Source organism: Notothenia rossii, assembly GCF_949606895.1.
Source record: "Notothenia rossii genome assembly, chromosome: 9".
NCBI lineage: Eukaryota > Metazoa > Chordata > Actinopteri > Perciformes > Nototheniidae > Notothenia > Notothenia rossii.
In genome coordinates, this window is record NC_136907.1 from 63197968 (window position 1) to 63222598 (window position 24631).

The window sequence follows — 24631 nt, forward strand, 5'->3', positions numbered from 1 at the left end:
AATCACACAAAAGAGTTTATACCTGTGTTTGTACACTCACAGCTCTTTATATCAAAGAAAAATGCTGAAATGTTTAACAAACACGTGTTTCACAAACATAAAATGAACAGTCTTTCATTAAGTAAAGGAGACAAGATGGTTGTGGGAGTTGGAGTGTACCAGCAGAGCAACAATACTTTTTCAAATTAAAATTGCTTTACAAATTCCAATTACCGGTTTGTGTTTTTACGTTTTACTTTTTGAATTGCATGATTTATTTACAAAATTAAATGTATTTATTTATTTAGTGAATATTTTTTGCTGATTAACCATTTAGGAAGTGTTTTTGTTCTTTTGGCACAATCCAGCCTCCGGAGTTTACTTACTACAAAAAACTTAGACTTACAGCACCATAACCATATCACCCCTTTATAAATCTCATACCAGCTGTTTAATATCAATTTGACTATGATGGACAGTTTATAATGAGTCATCTGTTGCACCACAAAATAAAACATCTTTATCTTTTATCTTGTCTGGAAGGCCTCACAATGAGACCACCATGACAGAAAATCTATGAAAATGCTAATACTTTCAAATCATTTCTGACTGTATCTATTAGGGGAAAAAGACAGATTTTGCATCATTTGGAAACCATATTTTGTAATGCACACTGACATGCCAATGGTTTCTTTATTTGGTATGAAGCAACTGTGCAGTTTTGGGTTGATATGACTTATATTCCATGAAGGAGAAGAGGAGTGTTAACGAGCAACAAGTTCTCCCCAAATGATTCCGGCTCTTTTTTTGTTGACCTTAAGGAAACTGGCCTACGGTTTCTATGAGTATTTTTCATTGCATTAACCCTGAACCGACCTCCAACTTTGAGGCTAAGACATCTGGCAGCGGGCCAGGGTGCTGCTCGAAGCGTTCGGCACTTCAGGGGAGCAGGTGGAGACAAGGATTAGTTATGGGCAAAGAAAGACTCTCTGCCACCGGCAAAAGAAAATATGTTTTAACAAACGGTCTCTGCGGTCTATCCAACGTTCAGAAAATATTTTGATATCATATTTTTTTTAAAGCAGTAGTCAGATGACAATATTAGTGTACATATGGGTTGCGACTTTTGCCAAGAACAGTCTATGTATAAATATTCCTATTTTTCCTAAGTTTTACTTTGAATAAAGAAACACTACATTAGAACAGAAATGCGTAGGTTTTTGCAATTGCAGAGATTTGGAGACATGCTCCAATGAAAAACGACATCAACTCAGATGCTGGGTGAAACTTATCCTTTGTTTATTCTTGGCTTGACAAAAGAAGCAAATTATGTGTTTTGTCTAAATGTAATTGGTACTGCAGTTTAATTGTGTTTGGCTAGATTCACATCCAGTCACAGAAAATTGCTGTTTTGCACGGCTTACAACATGTTCTGATAAATTATACATGGGATTGCAAGAAAGAAATATGAGTGAGCCTGACTTTCCTCTAAGGTGTTAAGAAGACATGGAGGTCATACAATTCCAGTATGGCATAACAAAACAAACAAAAGCAAAATAAACATTTGTAAACTTGGTATCAGGAGAGAAAAAAATCCAAGTTTTAGCCAGATCTGTCTTCAACAGAAACAGCAGACATTAAGACTTCACTTGCAACTGACCACTTCAATAATTAACTGTGCTTCTTCTTTTTTTATATTTGACAGAAGACAATGTGGAAGGAGATCCCTGAGAGAATTTATGAAGAGTGGTGACCCTGAACGAGAGTGGGTTCATCTCAACTGATTATCCTGACCATCAGTCCCCAACTCACCTAGCCCTGGGATGGGGCCATCAATTCATGGGACAGGCCCTTCATCATCCATCACAGGCAGGGTGAGGAGAATGTGTGTTTGTACTTATGTGTGTGTGAAAGCACATGGGAAAGTACACATCAGTAAATCACATGTGATAATTACTCTTCCATAAATTAAGACCTCAACATGGGCCCCGGTGTTGCTGACGGCTCATCAGTTCCAATCATTTAGCAGAGAAGTGAACTGTGTGTGTGCATAAAATATGTCTTTCAGTGGCAACATAGAGCAAATAATCCTCTTTGTGTGCGTGGGCCATTAAAACGTCAATAAATGTACTTCATACCAATACAGAAGGACAACAACATTTAGGTACGTCGACAAATGGCGTCATGACCATGAAATGGTGAATGATCACCTGTACTTACACCTGTATAAAGTGTTTGACAGGGAGAAACACAACAAATCCATATACACCAAAATACACTATAAGAACCTCTACTACACTTAAACAACAGAAGACTTACAGACACAGAACAAGTAACGAGGATAAAGACTGATCCGACACTGACTGACGGAGAGAATGAGGCAGGAACGACATGAGAAGAGGCAGAGCCAAAGACAAAGATAAAGAAGAGACAGAGGAGCGACAAACGGCTAGCTATAGGAAAGCTTTAGCTACGAGAAAAAAAATAAAGTACGAAAGTAAGCTTTAAGAAATCCAATCAAGCCACACAGAAGGAAGAATTAAAGAATAAAAAAAGAGATCAGCAAGGGAGAGGGTCGTCGGCTGTCAGACAGGTGTTGAAGCCCCCCGCCCCTCCCTCCCTCTATGTCCCACCCGAAACCTCCCCTTCCCCACCTCCCCCTCTCCCTGGCCGAGGGGGAGTCGACATGGGCGCGAGATGGGGTGGAGACGAGAAAAACACAGCACACACGGATGGAGGCTGAGCTACTGACCTAGCCTGCAGCCCTTATGGGACACCTGTGGAGGTTTCGAGGGTGCATCTTACGAAGGGGGGAATAGAAGGAAAAACAACAGTCTTTTAAACAGGCAGAATTCATAAATTCTCCAGCGTATCGGCTGTTTATATGCAAATATATGGCAAGGCATCAAGCAAGGATAAAGATGATAATTTAAAGGAAACACAGAGTCTGTCTGTGACTCTGGGCTTTATGTCTGGCCAGTTATGGCCCTTGAAAAGGGTTACCTACCTGTCCAAAGGTGTCTGTCTGTCTGTCTGTCTGTCTGTCTGTCTGTCTGTCTGTCTGTCTGTCTGACTGACTGACTGTTAATATCTATATTCAGGCATTTTATGGTATTTTAATGCATTTTATGGCAGTTTTGGCGCTGAGATTGTTTGACTGTCTGTGCGACGACAAGGTTTTAATTAAGTGTGTCTGGCTGGCTGGTTGCCTGTTGTCGTAATTTGTTTGCCTTAAAAAATGATGTCCTCTTGTCCTCTTGCCTTATTCCTCAGCTGTCTGTCTGCAGCACTCTGAATGGACCTGAGTGTCGTTCATCACAGACAGAACCATCTGGATTCGGGGAGGGCTGGCTTGTTGTCTGTGCACCAGGACCAAGCCAGGAGAATAACAAAGGGGGAAAGCTATGCCATGAAGTGTAGTAGGCTCAGAGCCTATATCTATCAATACAGCCAGAGTAGCTCTTAATCACTAAGGCTACCTCCTTCACTGCAGTAAAGCTCCCTCTTGGCAATAAACATTTACCATTAAAACATTTAATCTCAAAAGAGCCTTGGTGCACTGCGGTTCAATTTATCTCCCCCGTGTACCCCAATCTGCAGTAATATTGAGTTAGGTAATGTAAAGCATGCCTTTTTGATTGCATTTATGTTGTGTGTGTGTGTTTGGAGGGGGTGCAAAAATTAAGTGTGCAAGATTGAAGGCTTAAATATATTATATAGCTTTGCAAACAAATCCTATACTCAGGCTGTGACTGGGATACAGGAGCATTAGTTTTGTTAGGGTGATTGATTATTCACAGCAGTATCACAATATACAGGGGGTAACGTCACAGCATACAGACAATTCCCTATACATTCAGGCTGCTCTTGTTTGGTAAATGGGAAAGGGTTTTGTCGTGCGGTGGATCGACAGACAACAAGAAGACCTGATGGAACAGGTGGATTTTTCGCACCGCGGAGAAAATCTACCTTCTCCTCGGGCTCAGGTTGAAGCCCTTGACTGCAGTATAATGCTCCAAAGAGGGGCGGGGTGGAGTTAGGGGGGCTGAGGAAAACCGCTTCCATCAGCACACATAACACACATCAGTAAAAGAAAATCACAGCACTGACCTGGTCGCCGCCGAACGGGTCTTTTCTTGCCGCTGCAGAAACGGACTTTGCTGAAGACCCCCAAGAAATGCCTCTCGTAGATAGAGCGGGGGTCTTTTTTGCTCGGGCTGGGGCGACGTTTCGAAGTAGAAACCCGGTCGCTGTTCGACTCCCTCGCCTGGCGTTTCTGCCGGATCAGGGAGCTGGCGATCGCGGCCATCTCCCCGAACCGAGTCTGAAAAACCGAGAGTCTAGTTCGGCGGAGGTCGGATCTTGGTGCAGCTTCTTGGTGCAAACAAAAATGAGATGTTGTTTCTGTGTTTTGCGTCCACGAGTTTTTCAACCAAATGTCATCCTGATCAGAAAATCCACCGAGTCCCGGGCATCATTGCGCGACAGGCAGCATCCTCTCGAGGGGCCAGTAGGTGCGCGTGTAAATCAGCTGCTGAGAGTTTCTGACACTCAGGGCTTTGAATCAATAGCGACCGACCATATATAAAAAATAGATCTAGGCCACTGGGGCCGACATTTCAGCTGCAAAAACATGCAACAGTGTTGGCAAGTTGATGCAGATGCGTGTCATGGGAGAGCTTCAGGTATTCCAGGTGAACAGCGCCGCGTCCGCAGAGGACGGCTTTACACTCATCTGCACAGGAGCCTCTGCTCTGGCTCCACGACGCCTTTTAATAACTTGCATCAACCTGAATCCATGCACGAGACGCTCGTGCACGGGTGAAGGAATGATCTGAAGTTTCTCCGCCTAATTATTCACTCCATGCAAATGATGAATGAAACCGTTCGCTAATCCCGGAGGAGGTGCCGGAGCCCAAATATGCGAGCCCCGTGTCCGGTTCGTCGATGGCCCCAAGAAATGCAGCCGGAGAAAAAGGACTCGGCAACAGAGACTGCTCTGCAAAGATGCTGCAGAGATGCAATTTAAAGCGTGCAGGGACGGTTTCTTGACTGAAAAGCAACAATTAGTTGAGTTAAAAACACGCCAGAGTGCTTTTTGTTGTAGCGCACAAATAATAAAGTAGCCAGAGCATTATTTCCCGTGCGTCCTGAAAGCTGTCGGTGTGTTGCATCGCCGAGAGCGAAAGAGGACGGTCGCGATCCATAGCCTCCTCTCTCCCTCTCTCCCTACCCCACTCCCTCTGTCTCACCCCCTCTCTCCCTCTCCAACTCCTTTAACGCAATCATACGTGATTGAGGTTCGTATTAGGAGTTATCGGAGAGCTGTACTGGGAAAAATCGATGATCTCCCAGGAAGAATACATGTGAATATAAAAAATAGAAAGGGGTAAATGCTGAGTGGCTGTCTATGCAGGGGTCTGTTTGTGAGCGCGCGTGATTTTTATTCTTATGAGGTAATGCACATCTTAAAGAAGGGTTGGCTGATCTTATATAGTCTCGTTGAATTACAGTACAAATCAGAAGTTGCAAGGCAGAGTTTAAATGGTGGGGGGGGGGGGGGGGGGCACTTCGGTCAGCAAGGATGCTGCATTAAAATTCCAGCTGTGGAGTGCATGAACAGACATATCTTAATCAGCTTTGGCTGATACTACACATGTATTCTTATCATCATAGCTTATACTTAAGGAATATAAAGCGTCTTTGAGCATCTGTAAAAGCGCTAACAAAATAAATCTATTATTATTATTATTTTATGTCCTAGAACCCTTTAGCCTCGCATGCCAAAAATAACATATTATTTGTGGCTAAAAGGATTACCTGCAACAGGTTTAAGCACACAGAGTACAAACCAAAAACAGAAATGGTACACCAAAGATCCAGACAGTGACACAACAAATAGATACATATGTTTTAGGGCTTATGGAAATGAAATGGACTTGCCCAAAACATTACAAATAACATATCGAACAACAGCATGATGGTCTTTATTATAAAATACTGCAACACCAAAGCTTAGAAAAGTGTGAGCCACTAGGAGAGTATATTCTCATACTTCAGATATGATATATGTTCTGAATGTTTCTATCACACAAATGAATTTGCAGTTGTTTTCAGCCCAATGTTAAGCGGTTCTGTTTTCATCTGAATGACTATGGTAATTACTTAGGGTTAACAATAAGCAAAATTAATGCAAAGTCCTCCAAAATGTCCTGCAAACGTGTCTGAGTGCATTCCCTGGATTTCATGTTGATTATTATATGGGCTGGGGTGCACACACACGCCTCCCCCTTCCCCCTACCCACCAACGCGCACACACACTGTGGGAGGAAGAACACGTGAGTCTTCAGCTGCACACAGCAAACCTTTCTCTTGCCCGTGATGAAACGGCATGAAACATTTAGAGACTTTTTCTAGGACTCTGTCTGACATTCTCTCCAAAACCAGCCCACAGAGAGATCGAGAGAGAGACAATTTTCTTTTGACTACCACTGTCTGCCCCCTCTTCTTCCCTCTTACGTAACATTTGGATTTAATGGATGAAAGGGTGAATGTGAACTACTGGTACCTTTGTTTATTCCCCTTTGTATGTGTGTGTGTGTACTGTGTAGTAGGATTAAGGGCAGCTACAATCTTTTCCCGGGGAAAGATAGATAGCTAAAATGTAGATAGCAAAAGTAAAGTTTATATAATTCTAAATCAAAACAGTAATCTGTATTCTTACTGACATGCCAATGCGTGGTAGAAATAAATATGTCACTGCAGCACAGAGAAATATCAAAAACAACATTGATATACGTATCACTCTAACAAATATGCAGGAGCTTGATATACATTTCTCAGAAGAAAAACCCAGCTGGTGGTTTCCAGTACAAGCAGTTAGCTTTCTCACAAGCTCTATAGAGACATGAGACATACATCTTTGTCAGGAAAAGATCAACTATTCCCTAATGAGCATCTGCTAGGCTTCCCCCCTCTAACAGAGACAATTAATGTTCACTTCATTCCAGCTGAGATATGTCCACGAGCAATAAAACACTGTTTGTATGAACTGCACCGCACATATCGCTATCATTTGCAATTGTCACTCTTAGTTGATAACTCTCTATAAGTTTGCTAGTTAGATTATGAACCACCTCTTTGTGCCACATACTTGTTTCTGCATTTATGCTGAATAGCCTGGTGTGTTCCCATTTTATCAGACTTGTATTTCATCATTATAAATCTCCAGGTTGCATACAATGTACACTGCAGCATATTAACTAATTGAATATACTTGCAAGAAGAAAGCAACGTCCCTCGTTCAGGTGCCACCACAGGAGTAACATGTTGTTCAGTCATTTCTTTACACATGCTGCCCCCTTGTGCAAAAATAATGAACTGCAAATGTTCAGAGAGAGAAAGAGAAAGAGAGAGAGACTGAGAGAGGGAGAGACTAATGTTTGTTTCTAATCTCTCAAGTTTGTCACTCCAATGTGTCCTTGAGATATCTCACCAATGTGTTGACTCACAATAGCTGGAGCTAGTTTCATTGTGTAATGTCAGCTAAACTGTCTCGCCAAGTCTCCAGGAGGCAACAAGGAGAGATGTGTGAGAAGAGATATGCAGGTAAATGTGTCATGCTTTGGCTCACAATGCTCATTACCACATTCACACTAACACCACGAATCCCAGTTCGATTATAGCTAGTGTGGCACATATAGAGCCTTCTAAAACTGCACAAAGCCCAAGATGGATGGGCACACAAAACAAGAATAACCACATAACATTGTGTGCAGTAAAAGGTACATCTCTCCATAGCAAGGTCATTTAAGATACATTGAAAAAATATATGAACTTACTAAATTAAAAGGATATCAGTAACTAACCTTAATGTTGTTCTTATTTTTTGCGAAACACCACAAAAACAGAAAACACAAGCATAGAGAACAGTTATTTAAGACTATTAAGACAAGTTAGATGTTAGTACATTGTGAGAAAAGGTGTCTGATTCGACTAGAAATGCCTCGCAAAGACATCTGATAGACTTGCAAAATTGGTGACTCAGAAGAGAAATAAACTATCCGTAACGTTTTTTTTTATTAAACCTTATTAATTAAAGTATTAATTAAACTTGGAAACCATCAAAAAGACCAGAAAAAGCAATACCACTCTTGTGTGTGGTGTTCTCTCATGTTTGCAACCTATTATACAAGTCTCCTGCAATCCAGACACCCCATGCTGTATTTACCTTTAACACAAAAAGCCAGGTGCAGACTTGATGCCTTAAAAGAAAGCAGGTGCAAACATTTAAGCTTACTCTGACACGTCTTTTACCTAAAACCCCTGGGAAAGATTTTGGCAAGGTGCCTGAATCTCTGTAGCAAACCACTTTCTGCTCCCCCTGCTTTACATGATCTTGTTGCTAGTGATGCAGTCAGAGTATCAGCCGAGGTTAATAGTGTCATCCCCCTTTGTCCGATGAGAGAGATACATACTGAGTCAATAATGTAAAACTGCTGACAAATAGACAAACCAGTTTAGATTTGACGTAATAGTGGCTGATTAATTATCCAAAAGCAGGGTAGTGTCTGTTTCAAATCCCCTAAAAGCATGTTCTCAAACTAGATCTACATGAGACAGTTTTGGCTGAGTATAGAGCATCAGTTGAACTCCTCAAGAGTTCATGTGGAACAACAAGTCGAATACAGATAATTGGATTGAAAAAACAAACACACTTGCAAGTAAATGAATACCAAACAAACTTCAAATAAACACTTTACGCAACACGGCACAAGTTTGAACTTTGCATCCATTTATCAATACCTTTGAGCTGAATCATAAAGTTTAAATTGAAGTCATACGGTTCATGTGACAGTGAGTAGAGATGCAGGATAAAGACTGATGGTGCTTTATATCCAAGCCTTACAGATCCCAGTGTGCGTGCTGCTTTTGGTCCAACTTCCTCAGAGGAATCAGCTGTGCTTAATGGAGTTTCTAATTGTCTGCCCTGAATTTGAGAGCTGCTGCGAGCTGAAACTACTGGATATGCTATGTACTGCAGGTGACTTAGACGAGAGAAGGGGTTGCATTTCTCTTGCTCAGGAAATACTGTAGGATTTTTTTTTACTGACTCTGGAGGTGTAGTTGTGTTGAGAGTGAATAACAGCAGCAATGCAGTAAATTGCTGAAACATGAGTAGAGGACATGGCAGGCATCTTAGGCTCTTTGCCAAAGACCGTTGAGTGGTGGTTATGTATGAGCTTGTGTGAGTGCACACGCACGTGTGTCATTGAGACTTCTGCTTTTATAAAGGGCATGTGGCGAAGTCACTTTCAAAAGAGGTGTACTCACTCTGCCTGCTTTTCAACATTCATTAAAGTACTTAAAGGTCAAGAGTTTAGACAGTTGGTTAAATTAATATTTAACTCTGTTGTCAATCTGGATCATTGGACAAAATGTAATCAATGTGGTGACGGGTTTTGATATAAATCTATTAAAAGAAACCCTGATTTAAAAAAGTTTAGGAGCCTCGTCCCTGTGTGCTTTTCTATGGCACTGTCCATGGTGCTGAACACGCTGCTTGTTTGGGGCCCTAAACAAAGCTGCGTCTCCAGGCCCCTGAAGTTTAATGACTTGATCCCTGCATTGTCCATTTTTTGGCCCGCTTCATATACAGCACTGGAACAGGCTCGTCTGCAAATATAGCTTGGTCTGGTAAAGTATCCGGAGCCCTCTCTCTTTGGTGTAGTGCGGCTGGCTGTATGCCGACTGATAGCAGCTATACCCGCACTCAGAACTCGGGACAGATGCGAGGAGAGGCTCTCTCGACTGCAGACTCGGAAGATGTTACTCACACAATCGAGTGGCCAATGAAACCACTCGCCCCCCCTTCCCTCTTTCTACCCTCTCTCTATATCTTCCCTCTTTTTCATCACTCAAGAGAGAAAGCATGCAAAGCGAAGGTAGCTGCAAAGCTATGGTGCTATGTTTGTGTCTCACCGTTGGTGATAGTGGTCGACTTCGATCGTTGTCCACAGAAACACTGCAGCATATGCGCTCCTTTCTGAAGGAATGGCCTCAGAATCCTCATTGATTTGGGTTGATGGGAGCCTTCCTCAATCCAAACAATCGGACAAAGCTATCACAACACAGCAGGGTCAGGCAGCATAGCGTAGCCAGCCAGCCAGCCTCTCTCTATAGGCTCACAGCAGCCCTCAAAACGCCGGAAGGGCACAGTCTGCAGGACAAATTACGCTAAAAGGAGGCATCTTGAGTGATTCCTCCTTCTCTTTCTCTACCTCTCTCTCTCTGTCTATCTTATTCTCGTCCGCCGACGGTCAATCGCGTTCACGGCACACTCTTCTTCCGCCACGGCAGGCAATGCAAGGACGTTGCAATGTGCTCTTAATTGTACACCCCCCCCTCCCCTCCTGTCTCCGCGTCTTTACCAGCAGCGGACGTAGAGAAGGAGAGAGAAAGGGAGAGAGAGATTGTAGGAGAGGGAGGGAGCGCGAGAGAGCGTGCACGCCAAAGTTAAACTGCAGGGGTAAAGTGGCAGGCCAGCCACGAGTGAGGTAATGCGGAGCTGACAGGAAAGGCGACGATCTGACGCTGGCATCACAGATGTGCAACCCCGGAGCCAATAGTTACTCCGTTTCCTCTCTGTTTTCAACCCTTTGGGAGCACGAGGGCAACGGATACCTTACGTCAGCTTCATCCCATCGCGTTAAGGACAAAGGTGTTTTCCTAATGTGATCATGTAACTACCAGAAAGTTGAAAGATCAACACCTCAGTGTCAAACCAGTGCGGAAGCGTGTACAAAAGTGAATTAAGGGGGAAATAAAGGGTTTGTTTCCTTTATCTATTACAGCTTCCACAATGCCAGTGCATGTGTACTGATTTAAAGTAGTCCTGTGATAGAGTTAATAAAGCTGACCTCATCCTCTGAAACAATGCAAAGTTTACCTATAGTTGTGAAAGTCATGCATTGAAAATATTAAAGTAACCTACATATTGTGCGTTGCTTACAAACTGGGATTATTTATAACATATTTGGTATAAAAAAAGTCTTGTTAGGAAAAAAATGTTGGAAGTAGACTTTACCTAACAGGAAGTAATTTAACTTCTCCGCCTTCAATTTTCATTTTATCGACTTCAAATGAAGTCTCTACCATCATTATCATTATCCAGACAATTAAGCTTCAGTCCCCAACGAGCTTGTTTTAATGTAAAACAGGAAGTGGTTGGATCTCCAGCATTCTCTTATGCTCCAATTTTCTTTTTGATGAAGAGAGTCCAGGCCAGCCCCGAGACATCTACATGCCAGTTTTGATTTATTGACAAAGCGCCGCCTACTTGCGACATTAGGTTACAGGATTTGTACTTTTACGTCGTCCCTGTCGCATATCAGGCAGATCCCTTTGAAAGTTGGTCAGAAAAGTCTTGATATTTAATAATAATAATAATAATAATAATAATAATAATAATAATAATAATAATAATAATAATAATACATGTTATTTATATAGCGCCTTTCCTGGTGCTCAAAGTAACACTTTAAAGTTGTCCGTCTGCATTAACCAGCTGTGAAATTCAATGCTCCCCATGGGCCATAAATGAAAAAACGGTTTGAACTTTCCTCTACAGTGACAAAACTTCTCATGTGATTAGTTTGTCCTGCCCTAAAGACATCCATAGGCCAACTTTGAATCAGTCATAGCGCCACCTACTGGCAACAGGGAGTTAGAGCTGCCATAATTTGGCGTATTGATCTTGGGTTAACCATATGGGCAAATGGCCACCTCCTTTTTTTGCGGCCTTCAGATTAATTTATAAACAACGTAATTAATTTAAAAAAAAGTTATGTTGCGAGCTTCGTACATGATTTCGTTCGGCAACCAAATACCGCAAAATAATCTGTGATGCGTTTGTGTGTATTGTGTTCGTTTCCCGGGGAAACATTCACAAGAAACACCGGCTGTTGTTATGCCTGCTGTGACGTTAAATTGCCGCTTGTAATTATGCTGTTAGAATCTTAAAAGTTGTATTTATCATCTGAATTTGCTGAAACAAGTTTAATATTCTAAAAACCAAGACTTTGTTTATTTGAAATCAGATGAAAACAAACTGTCACGGACCCTGCCGTTTTATCTATGATTACTATACGCTTTACATTCATCATTTCAGCGGGAGGGAGGGGGAGCGGATCTGAGGAACAGCAGAGTGCGGGTTGACAGGTGTCTCTGTTGATGCAGAGACCTACAAGTGTCTTAGGTTCAAGTTAGACAACTAATGTCTGGGTAGTGTTCAAGACTTCATGTTTAAGTCATTTTAATGGTTAATCTCAATGCACACAAATTTTCCGTGCTTTCCAATAGTTTTATTTCACAGTTTAATAACCTGTTCAATACAAACATGCCACTTGTACAAATTAAATAACATTTTCTGTGAACTAATATTTGTTTAGTGAGCTTATTAGAGGATGTTCCTTGAAAGATTGAAAAATGTCAATGAAGATGTCAGAGTTAGTATATTTGTTGTATAATTACATACAATACATGGAATTTGTGTGTGTGTGTGTGTTCCAAGCGGTTCCAAGTGAATCTGCGGCCCCCTGGTGGCCAGTACATACATTATGTGGCCCCCACCACCATCCAAATTGCCCATCCCTGACATAGGTAAATTATATCTCTCTTATATATTTCTCTATCTCTATCTCTGTCTACCTTCTTGGCCGATTGAAACATGCAATTTGTTAGGCCATTTTATTTCCTGATCTAAACAGGTGAAATGAGCCATTCGATTGGCCCATTGTGTCACGTTATTTGATTGGCAAATTGCAACTATATATGTATTATGTGATTATATATATATGTATATATATATATATGTGTGTGTATATTCATAAATGTATACTTTTAAGAAACAAGTCTAAAAGTGCTTCACAATAAAAAAGGAAAAGATAATTTGGCAGTCAGGATAGTAACATGTACAAGAACTAAAAGAGATTGAATGAAATCAGGAATAACAGGCTTTTTTCATTTCACTTTAGATAACACTTTATCTAATAAGTGATCAATCTTGGTTCAAAATGTGTGATTCCAAATGAATAGAGAGTAATGCTTTATTACAGCTGAAAACATCTGATAACCTTTTAATAAATATATTCTAAAGTTTAGTTGTTCATGTTTTCTAATCATGACCAAAATGACACATTTAAAAGTCCCACCATGCAATGAGGCTGAGTGTTTGACAAGTGTTGCACTGACTTGGCATAAAAGCAAAACTATGTGTAACATTATACTCTAGGGGGTGCCCTAACATAAAGCGTTCAGGTCAGAATAAGATGCAGAGAAACTAAGATGTATCCTGTAGCAGACAAGAAGAGGGAGAATGAGATAATTATCATACAGTAGTTAAGAGTATTCCGATTCAATACACAAAGACATATTTGTGTTTGCTGGGCCTAGACATTGCTGTTCTTCAGGCTGTAGTGAAACCAGACCCACTGCATAACTCCCCCTGCAGCATTCATTTAACACACTGCTGCATTTTATGTATTTCACTGTATAGCTTATATTTCCTTGTGCTCATATAACCTTGCACAATGGCACTAACTTGGGAACATGCCCTTATGATGTGTAATCTATACAACGTACATAAAAGGACGTTTTAGGTCAGCAAAATGCTTCAACAACAGCATCCATGCAAATGAGAAGAGGTCAGAGAGGTGTAAAGAGAGAATGGGTGCAGGGAGTGATGAAGGGAGGGAGGGAGGGAGGGAGGGAGCGAGCTGGCATCAGACCCAGAGTCACAGATATGGTGATGGTGCTGTATAGTCAACTCCCATACTGTCCCACTGCAAAGCAAATCACCACCATTTACAGAGAGAGATAAGAAAGAGCTGAATGAAAAAGGAGGTACATGTGTCACAGAGGGACCAGTAGGAATGAATATGTTGTAAACATTAGCTAGTATCAAATTTATGACAGATGTATGACTCAAATAAACTTGGAAATAAACGAACCCACTCCCACTTACTAGTTTTCACCTGGCATGCTGACTGCACAATCATTTCACTTTAAAGGATATGTACTGTATAGTGGATTTTGTGAATGTATATTAACATGATAATCTGCAGTTTCTTTAAAAAACACTCTTCAAAAGAAGCCCAAAGACACATAAAGAAGGAATGTATCTACATATTCTGATTAGGTGTAAAAAGGATAAGAGGATGCTTTCATTAAGCAAATTGCCACTCATTAAAGTTAGATGATTACTGTAGCAAAACAAATCAGGGGGTCTTTTTTATGTCATTAATACAGCATACTGTACACTGACAGAATGGTAATAGCTCTCTCTCTCTCTCTCTCTCTCTCTCTCTCTCTCTCTGATATTTACTGTAAAATGTAATCAAATAAACCTGAATCCACAAAACAGCAAACATTTACCCTAATTCTCAGTGAATGTCAATGAAGTGCTACATTCAAATGTAAAATTCTCCTTCCTCCAATCAAACACTTCTCCTATCTTCAGACCCCATGTGACACCTTGTGAATGACCTGTCTTCCTTCTCTCAGCACGAGTTGTAACTTTACCTTATCCAAAAAAAGACGTGTCCTGTATGTTTTTGAGCAAACTCAGATCTGTTTGTGATGACAGTGTGGAAAGATTTGAGACAAGCCAACTCTTATTTCACCCTCCTATACTGTATGTCAACAGAGGTTAAAATGTTCACCTTGTAAGAAGATACCAGCTTTGAATGGAACTGCAATCCAGATGAATCATGTAGAAATGTATTGTTAGGAATGTTAGGAATAACAGATAGTAACTGCAAAGTAGGATTTAGATGTAGCTTTTCCTCTAGATTATTTCCGGGATTTGTAAGAAAAATAATCTCTGCCTTTTGTTTAATGTATTATTTCTCACAAAGAAGTTTGGTTGTTTGTTATAAGAAACATTAAGAAATTAGCTATTTCAAGAATATTAAACTCAAACCATTCAACCCAACAACGCCTTTGATGGCCCCATCATTACAAATGCATGCAGTGCAACCAGGCATTGATCAAACATCATGACACAGAAGTATTTTTTTGCATTAACAATGCACAACACATCTATTTTCCATTTGACTTAACATACGGTGCAGCTGATAAAACTGCATTTTAGATTTTAATCAGTTTAATATAGGTCCAATAAAGTCATACATCAGGCAGAGACACTATCCACAATGCATTTATTACATCAATGTGTGGTTTTGTCCAACACTGGATATTTTTTATTTAATCTTAAACTGAAAGGGACATTTCTAAATAAAGCATATATTGTTAATAAAATGTTAAAGGTAGTTCAAGTGTTAAATTAATGGTAGGGTGACTCAGACGTTTGTAAGTGTTTACAGCAGAGCTGCCCACATTGGGGCATGCTGGATGACACAAACAGATCACTAAAATATAACCACTTACTCATCGAAGACCTGATGTACAAGAGTCATCTCATGCCGAATATTTAGGCTAATATTACATATTAAGTTATTCTACAATTGTACGTTCTAGTAAGTATTTTATTGTTCACCATTAACACATTTTAAGTACCATACTAGAGTAGTTATCATGTATATTTCAGTTTTGGTCTAATTATTGTTGTGTTAATTTAACTAAACTACAAACAACTACATTGCCTTGCACCAATATATTTGACAAAAACATGCAGACATGATTGATTGTCTATCACATCATTTTATTTTGAAATTGTTTACAAGGTAACGTTATATATTGAAAATCATTTAGTGGACCCTTTCAAGGGATCTGAACCTCAACATTTCTAAAACATGTGAAAATGTATTGGATTCAGTAGCACTAAATTCAAATTTCTAAAAACATCCTGAAAAAAAGACTTTTGATATGACAAAAAGTGAGTAACCTGCACGCACCATGTTGCACAACAGCACTGAGTCACATCTGATGGCAAATACCATTTGCTGAAATGTCCGAAAGCATTCTCAAATTCTGCAAAGCTAAAACAACATCTGCGTGGTTAAAATCAGCAAAACTGTTCATGGTTGCATTTAGTGAAGCTGCCAAGAAATCTCATGCAAACTGACAAGTGTGCAAACTTGAGGTTAGTGGCTCAATCTGAGTACATCAACAACAACACGGCAACAAGATACTGATACAGATAACGTAGCGGCATCACAATATTAAATACATTGCTTATCATATATGGAAACGGGATGATTTTATTGTGGACCACAGTATATGAAGGAGAGAGTAAGGAAATGACATCAAGTGGAAAGAAGGAACATCTGGAAGTCATTTGATCGCCCAAAGTGCAAATATGTTGGGGGAAATTAGAGGTTTCGATGTTGCTGTCATGTGCATGACAGAGGAAGAGGGGATTTAAAAGGTGAGGAGTGCAGGGGGTAGAGAGTTGTGAGAAATGAATCAGCAGCAGCACTAAACTGCTGTTTGTGTGAAGAGATTTCCCCCCTTACTGTAAAGAGGAGTGCACAAAATATGCCTGGTCTGTGAGGAACGATCAACAGAATACGGACAGAAAGAAGCTCTATGTGGATTTAGGTGTTGTGAGTTGAGAGTATTCATGTGCTGGAACATTACCCCCTGGTTTATGTGTTGAAACTGTTATTATGGGAATATGCCTATGTATACACTATCAGTTGCACCTTAAAGAAAAACTGAATCCACAAAATGATAATTTACCTATTTGTTACTCACCAGTGTTACCTTAAATGATTGTAGACATTTTAGTTTTTCTTGTATGCCTTCACAGTGAACAGAGAATCATAATAATCAAAGTTTTATTCATCTAGTCGTAAACCCACTTTTCCCCAAATACATGAATTTCCCTGAAACCGTATCTATACACTTCAAGTTTGTCATGTTCACCGGTGAGAGATATACAAATGATCATTTGATAGGTGGAAAAATGGTCTCAGTAATAAATAGGGACAGAGACAAGTCAAACTGGTAAAGGAAGACAAATATGAAAACATACTCTCATGGTAACCCAAACACACAAACAACTGTAAGATAAGAGGACATTAAAAGACCTATCCACATCACCAACTGATGCTCTTTAAATATACTTATGTATTACAAGAGCCAGAGAGACACAAACACAAAGCGCCAAAACTCTGCAAACTGTTGGTTAAAAAAATTATTGGCTTAAAGTGAATTGTCCTGATGTTTATTTGTCCACAGTTAAAATGTGGCTGAAAGAAGTCCTATTCAACAGAGACGACAGAAAAGACACTTAAAGTCCAATAAGATAACATAAATCTAGATAAATCATAGAGCTACTGCACACTCAACCTGTTCTTAAACACAACACAGAGATAAAACACAGTGCTCTGGTGGGAAGAATTTATAACAATACATAATGCATGACCATAAAGCATAACGCGCTACATATACAGTAAGTGAACACTTGATTTTCCCTGTGAGGGACCAATGAAGGAGGCCCTAGATTCTGCAGATCCCAGAGCGGAAATAAGAAGGGTGAGTCAGGTTAGATGTACGCAGACGCAGGTGAGCCCCAAGGCCCTGCTGACCCCGGCCCGGACTGTGTTTTTTGCTGCAGATGTTTAGTTTGTCTGTAAACTCTGGGTAAACAGTTCAGGGTGACCATGAGCAAGAATGTTACCCTACTTAAACAAGGGCACTCTGTCCCTTGTCCATATATATTTTAAGAGAGGAATGTCCCTGTTTTGTCTTTTAACCCAATCATTAAACTGCCCTGGAAACACACAGCCAACACAACCACAAAAAGACGTTACAACATATCTTGAGGTGTGTGTGAGCATCATAATGCAGCTCTCGATAACAGAATATAACCCATTATACTGGCAGACTTGAAAAGCTGTGTCAACAACACTCATGCTGATCGTTGAGGCCACACAGCCACCGCTGCACGGGGAACAGCAGCACATTCATCTCACCGAAAAAAAAAAAGTGGAGAGCCAGCAGTTTTTGTCTGAATCAGCTGACAGAACCGATAGAGTAAACGACATCTCCGGCAGGGAGACTAAAGCCGTTTACCCTGCGCAGCACTTGGGGTGTAAGCACTGTAATGCAGACCTAATATGTGCAGCAAAAGTTGCATTTCATAAGCAATTAAATATATTTTTTCAATACACTTTGGAATATTAGTTGTAGGTGCATAACGGAGAGTGCTATGCGGGGACAGAGAACTGTGAAGCCGGGATGGAGCAGCAGCAGCACCGCGCTGCAGCACCGGAGTATGTGCTGATCTGGGGTTGGTTAACGCACATTCATTCAGTATCATAGATGGATAGAGATAGAGACAGATAGATATACAAATGCGCATCCGCCTGTCTTTAAGTTCCAACCCAGGCTTTAAAGGGCATCCATGCTGTTTTACGTGATGTCCTGCTGCAGATATGATAACAAAGTTTAGGCTTTCTGCAGTCTGTGCTGAAGGAATCCCTACAAAATAAAAACAACGTTACGTCCCCCCCAAAAAAATACTTACTAAGGTTAAGAAAAGGAGATAAAAACTTACTCACGTGAGGCTTTCTTACCGGCGTTTTTATCCCCCATGTCCCCTTTGGTGCGGAAGTTGAGTATACTGCCGACGTATAGGCTGGAGGATGTGCTTGGAGCTTGTGCACGCTGGTTTCTTTGGGCAGAGCAGAGAGGGGGGCAAGTTGCTTGTTTCGAGTATTATAATTGCAAAATGAGCTTCTCCTGGGACCCTCACTGAAACGCGCTATAGCCACACCGGGTGCAGTGCTTGTCAGTGAGCTGGTGATTACCCCTTCGTGTTTGCAAGACTTTCTGAGTGAGGTGGAGTGAGGGCTCAGGTGAAGAATGAGAGGTGTGTGTGTGTGTGTGTGTGTGTGTGTGTGTGTGTGTGTGTGTGTGTGTGTGTGTGTGTGTGTGTGTGTGTGTGTGTGTGTGTGTGTGTGTGTGTGTGTGTGTGTGTGTGTGTGTGTGTGTGTGTGTGTGTGTGTGTGTGTGTGTGTGTGTGTGTGTGTGTGTGTTTTCCCCAGGGGGGAGTGGATGCAGGGTGTGCATTGTGTCTTGATCTGGATGCAGGAGTGTACAGTATTTGTTTTGTCAGGAGCTGTTCTGTCACTGTTGTACTCAAACACTGTTCAGCAAAAGCATGCCAGATTTAAAAATACTTTTCAACCAGCAGGTTTATAATATGCACGGATGCACAAGCAGACTAAACCGTTTTGATTTTTTTTTATAGATAAACACATTCCACTATCTTTTAAAATGAGTTAAGTCACATAGCAATCTATGGAGATCTGAATAATTCAAAATCCATTGTGTGTTGTTCCTATAGGCTTATCTTCCTTGACACGAATATGTCCAAATTCAACACTCTTTGCTATTTTTATGATATGTCAGTAAATCCTTGCAGTAAGCTTTCCCTTTTTAACCCTTAATTCTCCAGGTGTCAGGGCACTTTTTTACGCATTATTTCTTAATTTAATCATTTTTTGCTGACTCGACAATAACCATTTCCCCCTGTCAGCCCACAGTGAAGATCAACGTCCTCACACACCTGCTGACCACATGCTGTCACATGTTGCTTTTACCTTCTGCAAAGGCAGATGATATTTAGCTGAGAATCATCAATATTTAATGAATAAACAAAGGATCAATAATCGTGTCCTGAGCATCTGACTCTTTATTATTCCTGTAATTTGATTATGCTGCAGTATAATTCTGACAGGTATTGTGTACAGTGTACTCATAGATAACACTGTGCATTCAGAAAGAACTAGCTGTTATTTTGTAATTTATGCAAAAAGCTCTTCAGGAACTTGCCCGTGTTAAGTATCAACTCAGTGTGAGATTTGGTAGTTTACTTCTCTCATATTTTATCAAGTGCCCCTCTTATCTTGTGATGTTTTTGAACCCCAAATACAAACAAACAAAAACATTTTTAAGTGTCTCTTAATCATAGAATGAGAGGTTGATGCTGTCATGCTGTCCTCTGTGGTATTAAGGTAAAATAAAAAAACAAGGGCTTTGCATTGGTGGAGTTATCAGTGTCCTCTTCACACAGCTAAATAGTGTACCTCAGCTACGCACTGCTTCCCAAAAGAAGCCAAAATCACAGACTGACCACAGAGTTTCCAAATCTACGCAGGAAAAAACAGTAAACAAGTCACAGTGTGGTATTATCTAACGGGCCCATTGATCAGTGTCTTGGAAAGCTCACAGTCAGCATTTCCTAGGGGATGGTATGATAACGGCTTGAGTTTCCTCTGATGGTATACAAAGACTGCTGTTGGTATAAGATGTTCTTAGCCTTTGGGATGAAATAGAAGCCTCAAGGCCAAATGACGTTCAGCATCATGCGTCTGATAAACAACACAAACACTGGAGCCGGACTTTGCTTTATTATTCACCCTACTCATTACAATAACCTTACATCCATACTATTTATTATGCCAGAAAAATATGAAGTGTTTCCCATTATCACATGTTATGTCAAATGCAATATTCCTAAAATACCAAGATGTCCCACTGCATCTGTTTACATATTGTAAAATGCAACTAGCATGCTTTCTTCCTCTATTTTGACCCAAAAAGAGTTGCAATCTTATGACAAAATAGTATTTCTTATTTGTATGCATACATGCAAGCCACAGAAAAAAAAGGAAAGAAAAAGTAGGCAATTTGAAACGGAGCCATAGTTGAAGTATGAATGAGTGTCCTCTACATGAATGACAAGTTGTTCTGATTTTAGACACTTCCTGTCACATGACCGAGGCCTTGCTACCCTGTTGCAAACGCAGACAAATCCTGGCTGGCGTCGGTTCACAGCAAATCGATGAAGGGATCTGAAAGACGACACCTATGCTGCGGGAAAAAAAAAAATGCATCACATTGATCAGAACGCAACCTATTTGGTCCTAAACAGATTCAGAGAGAGATACATGTGTTTCTGTTAGGGTTGTGTCGTTTCCTTAAGGACTGCAGCGTCATACAACCCTTACCTAAATTAGCTTCTGCAGCCGATTAAATATTTATGATTCTCACCCTCTTTTGGTCCACTCTCCTAGCTTTCAGTTCCTCTTTATGGCCTACCTCGCCCTGTGTTCCCTCCTATCACTGTCATCCCTCCATTCCCTGCTCTGCTCTCTTCATCCCTCCTCCTCTTCCTCTCCTCCCACATCTCCCACATCTCCCTGTCCTCCCCTGCCCTAGACCTGCACCCGTAGGATATCATCTAACTTGGCAGTGTGTCCTTGGGTATTTACAGGGGCAAAGGCATATTGCTCTCCTTTCCTTTTGCACCGTATCTTTGCCTTGGAACCCAACGCTTGCCTGTATAACAACATCATTGTCTCATAGAAGTGTGATGGTATTAAAATGGCCCCTACAAGATGCATTGTCTGCCTCAGTTAAGATTAATTACCCATCTACTCGTAAACCTCTTTTATTCTCATCTAGGTCTATTACGTCATTTTTCTGTGCAATGTTTTCTATAGCTAAAATAACCAGTAAGTCAAGTGCAGGTATTACATTGGAGGGGAGCCCCAGTTACTCTGAAGACACTGCAGTGCAGCCATCCCCCTGTAAAATCTACCTTCTTCGACTATTTCTGGAGTCACTGGCAAGCTTGTGAGGAGTTTGGAAAACTTGTCCAGATGCCAATAGCAACATAGTGCCATCAATACTGTTTAGTCCAAGGCCTACACTATATATTCTCTCTTTTTTCATGAAGACACTGCCAAATGATTGTATTTTTATAATAAGAAATAATTCATAATCTTTTTATTATTTCGACATTCTTAAGAAAATGTGATATATCATCATATTTCTTTATAGTGCATTTACTCTTTTCTTCATCTTTGTCATCAACTCTTTGCTCAAAGCTTTAAAATTAATTAATTAACCTTTAATCCATCTTCAATGCAGGAACATGCATTTAGATCCTTTACTTGAACAGAAGTGTCAATAAAATAATGAAAACATATTGTTGTAATATAAGATCCTGAAACTAAAGCAGTTACATAGAATTCAGCCATCTTTAATGTTATTATTTAAAGTTTTACTTTTGTCAAAATGTGTACTGTGAAAAAGGGTTAGGCAGAGTCAGCATCTTTTGTTCTGGCTATGTCACAGGATGTCAAATAAATGTTGTAGAGTAAAAAGTACAACATTTCCCTCTTAGTGAAAGTAAAAGATGGCAAGGGAAAGACACGTATCTCAAAACAGCATTAATAATAATAAGACATTTTATTTATATAATTGCTTTTCAAGGCTCTCAAGGTCGCCCTACAAGATGCACAAAATAGGAACCCCAGCAGAAAAACAAGACAATATAATCAATAAGAACAGAGGATGTGTCATGTGATCAGGGTGGATATGCCAGTGTGAAGATCTATGTTTTGAGACGTGATTTGAAGATGGAGAGTGGTGGTCAGATGTCCGGTGGGATGGAACCAATTAATTCCCTCAGTATAATGTTCTGTCCAATACTGTGACTTCAGTGGCTACACCCCCCCTGCATCTTCCTAATCTGTTCTTTATTATGCCACTAGAGGGAAGTGAAATGCTTTTTATGGATAAACAACAAATGCTTAGTGTCTGCACAACTCAGACACCTTCATCTTCTGCTGCATTCAAGTTCTGTTGTCTATTATTTCATATTCAACTATTTTGGTCCAGTATACTTAACACTTCCAAGGAGTTTGACTTTTTGGTTTCCAGGAGCTCTGTCACATGTGAACGTCCTGCATTTAATAGCCCGCTTCAGTAAAAGTACAAAAGTATTGACATCAACTACTTAGCGTAGTGGCCCATTTCAGAATCATATAGAATTATGGATTATGATCTTTAATGCATTAATGTTTTATCGTAGCTGATAAAGGTGGAGTTAATTGGAATTACTTGTTATGCCACTGCTGGATGTCATAACCTATAATACAATATAAATGTGTTTATTTATTAGTGGATTCATATTAGCTAATAATCAAAATATATAAAGTAATTTGTAAATAAAGCTGTGAAATAAATGTAGTGAATTAAAAAGTACAAAGTAGCATCAAATAGAAATACTCAAATAAATAACAAATATCTCAAAATTAGTACAATGGACTTCATTTAATTCCATTGATGCATACATAGCTGACATGTAGGGTATAAAGTAGGCTTACTGTACAGCAGGGCTATTCAATTACACATTCAGTTGGGCCAGATTTTATAACTACAAAATTCAGCTGGGCCAGACATTCAGCGGCCTGTAAAAAGCGGGTAGTGACACATTTTAAACCAACACCTATTACTGCTATGAAAAACATGCAATTTGTATTCATTGTTCATCTAACAAAGGTACGTCAAAAAGTGCATAAAAACACAATAAATTAGCATTAATTTAACAGAATCTAAAAAAAGTGCACAGTTGTAGCATTACATTTGTTTGCTTTAGAAGTCAAATATTCAGGTTATTTTTTTTTAACCAGGCACATCAAAAAGTGCATTTACTGCATACAATAATAGCAGTCTTAATAAATGTCCTCACATACAAAGAAAACAGCTAAAGAGCTCCAATGCAACACAAAGAGGTAGTACACTAGCAATACTATTTTTTCACTTTTCAAGTAATAACAAAAAAATCATTTGACCCAGACACATTGCAAAGTGCATTTAAATGAATACAGAAAGAACTGTCAAACCCTTCAGTGCACAAACCCATAACAAGGGATACGGGTAACTATATGAATGAATACTACAGTACACGTCTACTATAGTAAACTAGGTGCTTACTATCACCTCATTTGTGATTTGTCATCGCTGACTTTCTCAATGGGAGAAGGGACATTTTTTGTTTTGAACAAGAGCAGTGATTTTTGGCTCATAGGATGTCAATGCAATCCTAAAACATTGGATTGAAGAGTGCTGTCAGTCAGGGAGCAGCGAGTGCTACTTTTGATTGAGTTCATGTGTGAAAAGCTTGATTCACATGTGTATGTTGATCCAAACATACTGAGCACACAGATCGCTACTTTCTGAACGTTAGGGAACTGCTGTTTTTTGACATCACTCCAAAACTTCGCTGGCCCGTTAGTGCGCTGCATGTCAATAAGTTCCAGTGTATATTTCCCCTTGTCGATGCAGGGGACCACTTCCTTTCCCCCTCTATTGTAACAGTGAAGGGGTCACTGGCAATGCCCATGACCTCTGTGGGCAGAGCAAGTCCATCCAATCGACCGGCAAAGTTCTCTTTCAACCTCGCAAGCAATGAAATCTGTCATCACATCCGTGATTTGTGCCGGAGATGTGATGTGTTTGGGGAGCGTCGGAAAATGCAGTATCCGACCCGTGCTCAAGTCGGTCGCGAAAAGGTCCAGCTTGACTTGGATCTGCTCCACAAGATCAATGACCGTTTTGTCTCTGTTTCCGCTTCAGAGTTGAGAGAGACATGTTTTAGAGTTGCTATCATTGGACCACCGTTACTAGCACCACTAGATGCACTTTCAAAAAACGTGCTGCGTTGTGGTTTTGTGCTTTCTATGCAAGGCGGAGTGTTGCATTCATGGTCTGTACTAGTGTAGGAATTTGGCTACGGGAGACTGGGCCACTCGGCAGTTGGTTCTGGGCCGCCAGTTGAATAGGCCTGCTGTACAGTATGTAGGCTCCAACTCGCTTAGAGTTGAGAATA

The 24631-nt window shown here is 40.3% G+C and overlaps 1 protein-coding gene across 6 annotated transcripts in view; it reads right to left on the reverse strand.

Moving 5' to 3' along the window:
• The window catches only part of fgf12a (fibroblast growth factor 12a), a 34954-nt gene extending 16279 nt beyond the window's left edge, over positions 1 to 18675 (reverse strand). The window contains exons 1-2 of one of the 6 annotated variants that reach the window (XM_079650510.1): positions 4090 to 7754; positions 2732 to 2779 (exon numbers count right to left, since the gene is read on the reverse strand). In XM_079650510.1, the coding sequence (XP_079506636.1) occupies positions 2732 to 2779; positions 4090 to 4288 (247 nt within the window). In that variant the 5' untranslated portion in view covers positions 4289 to 7754. Of the gene's footprint in view, positions 1 to 2731; positions 2780 to 4089; positions 7755 to 9960; positions 10393 to 18502 lie in introns of those variants that run through there. The other 5 variants (XM_079650514.1, XM_079650513.1, XM_079650515.1 and 2 more) reach the window with 5 other exon arrangements.
• Between the last annotated feature and the right edge of the window lie 5956 nt (positions 18676 to 24631).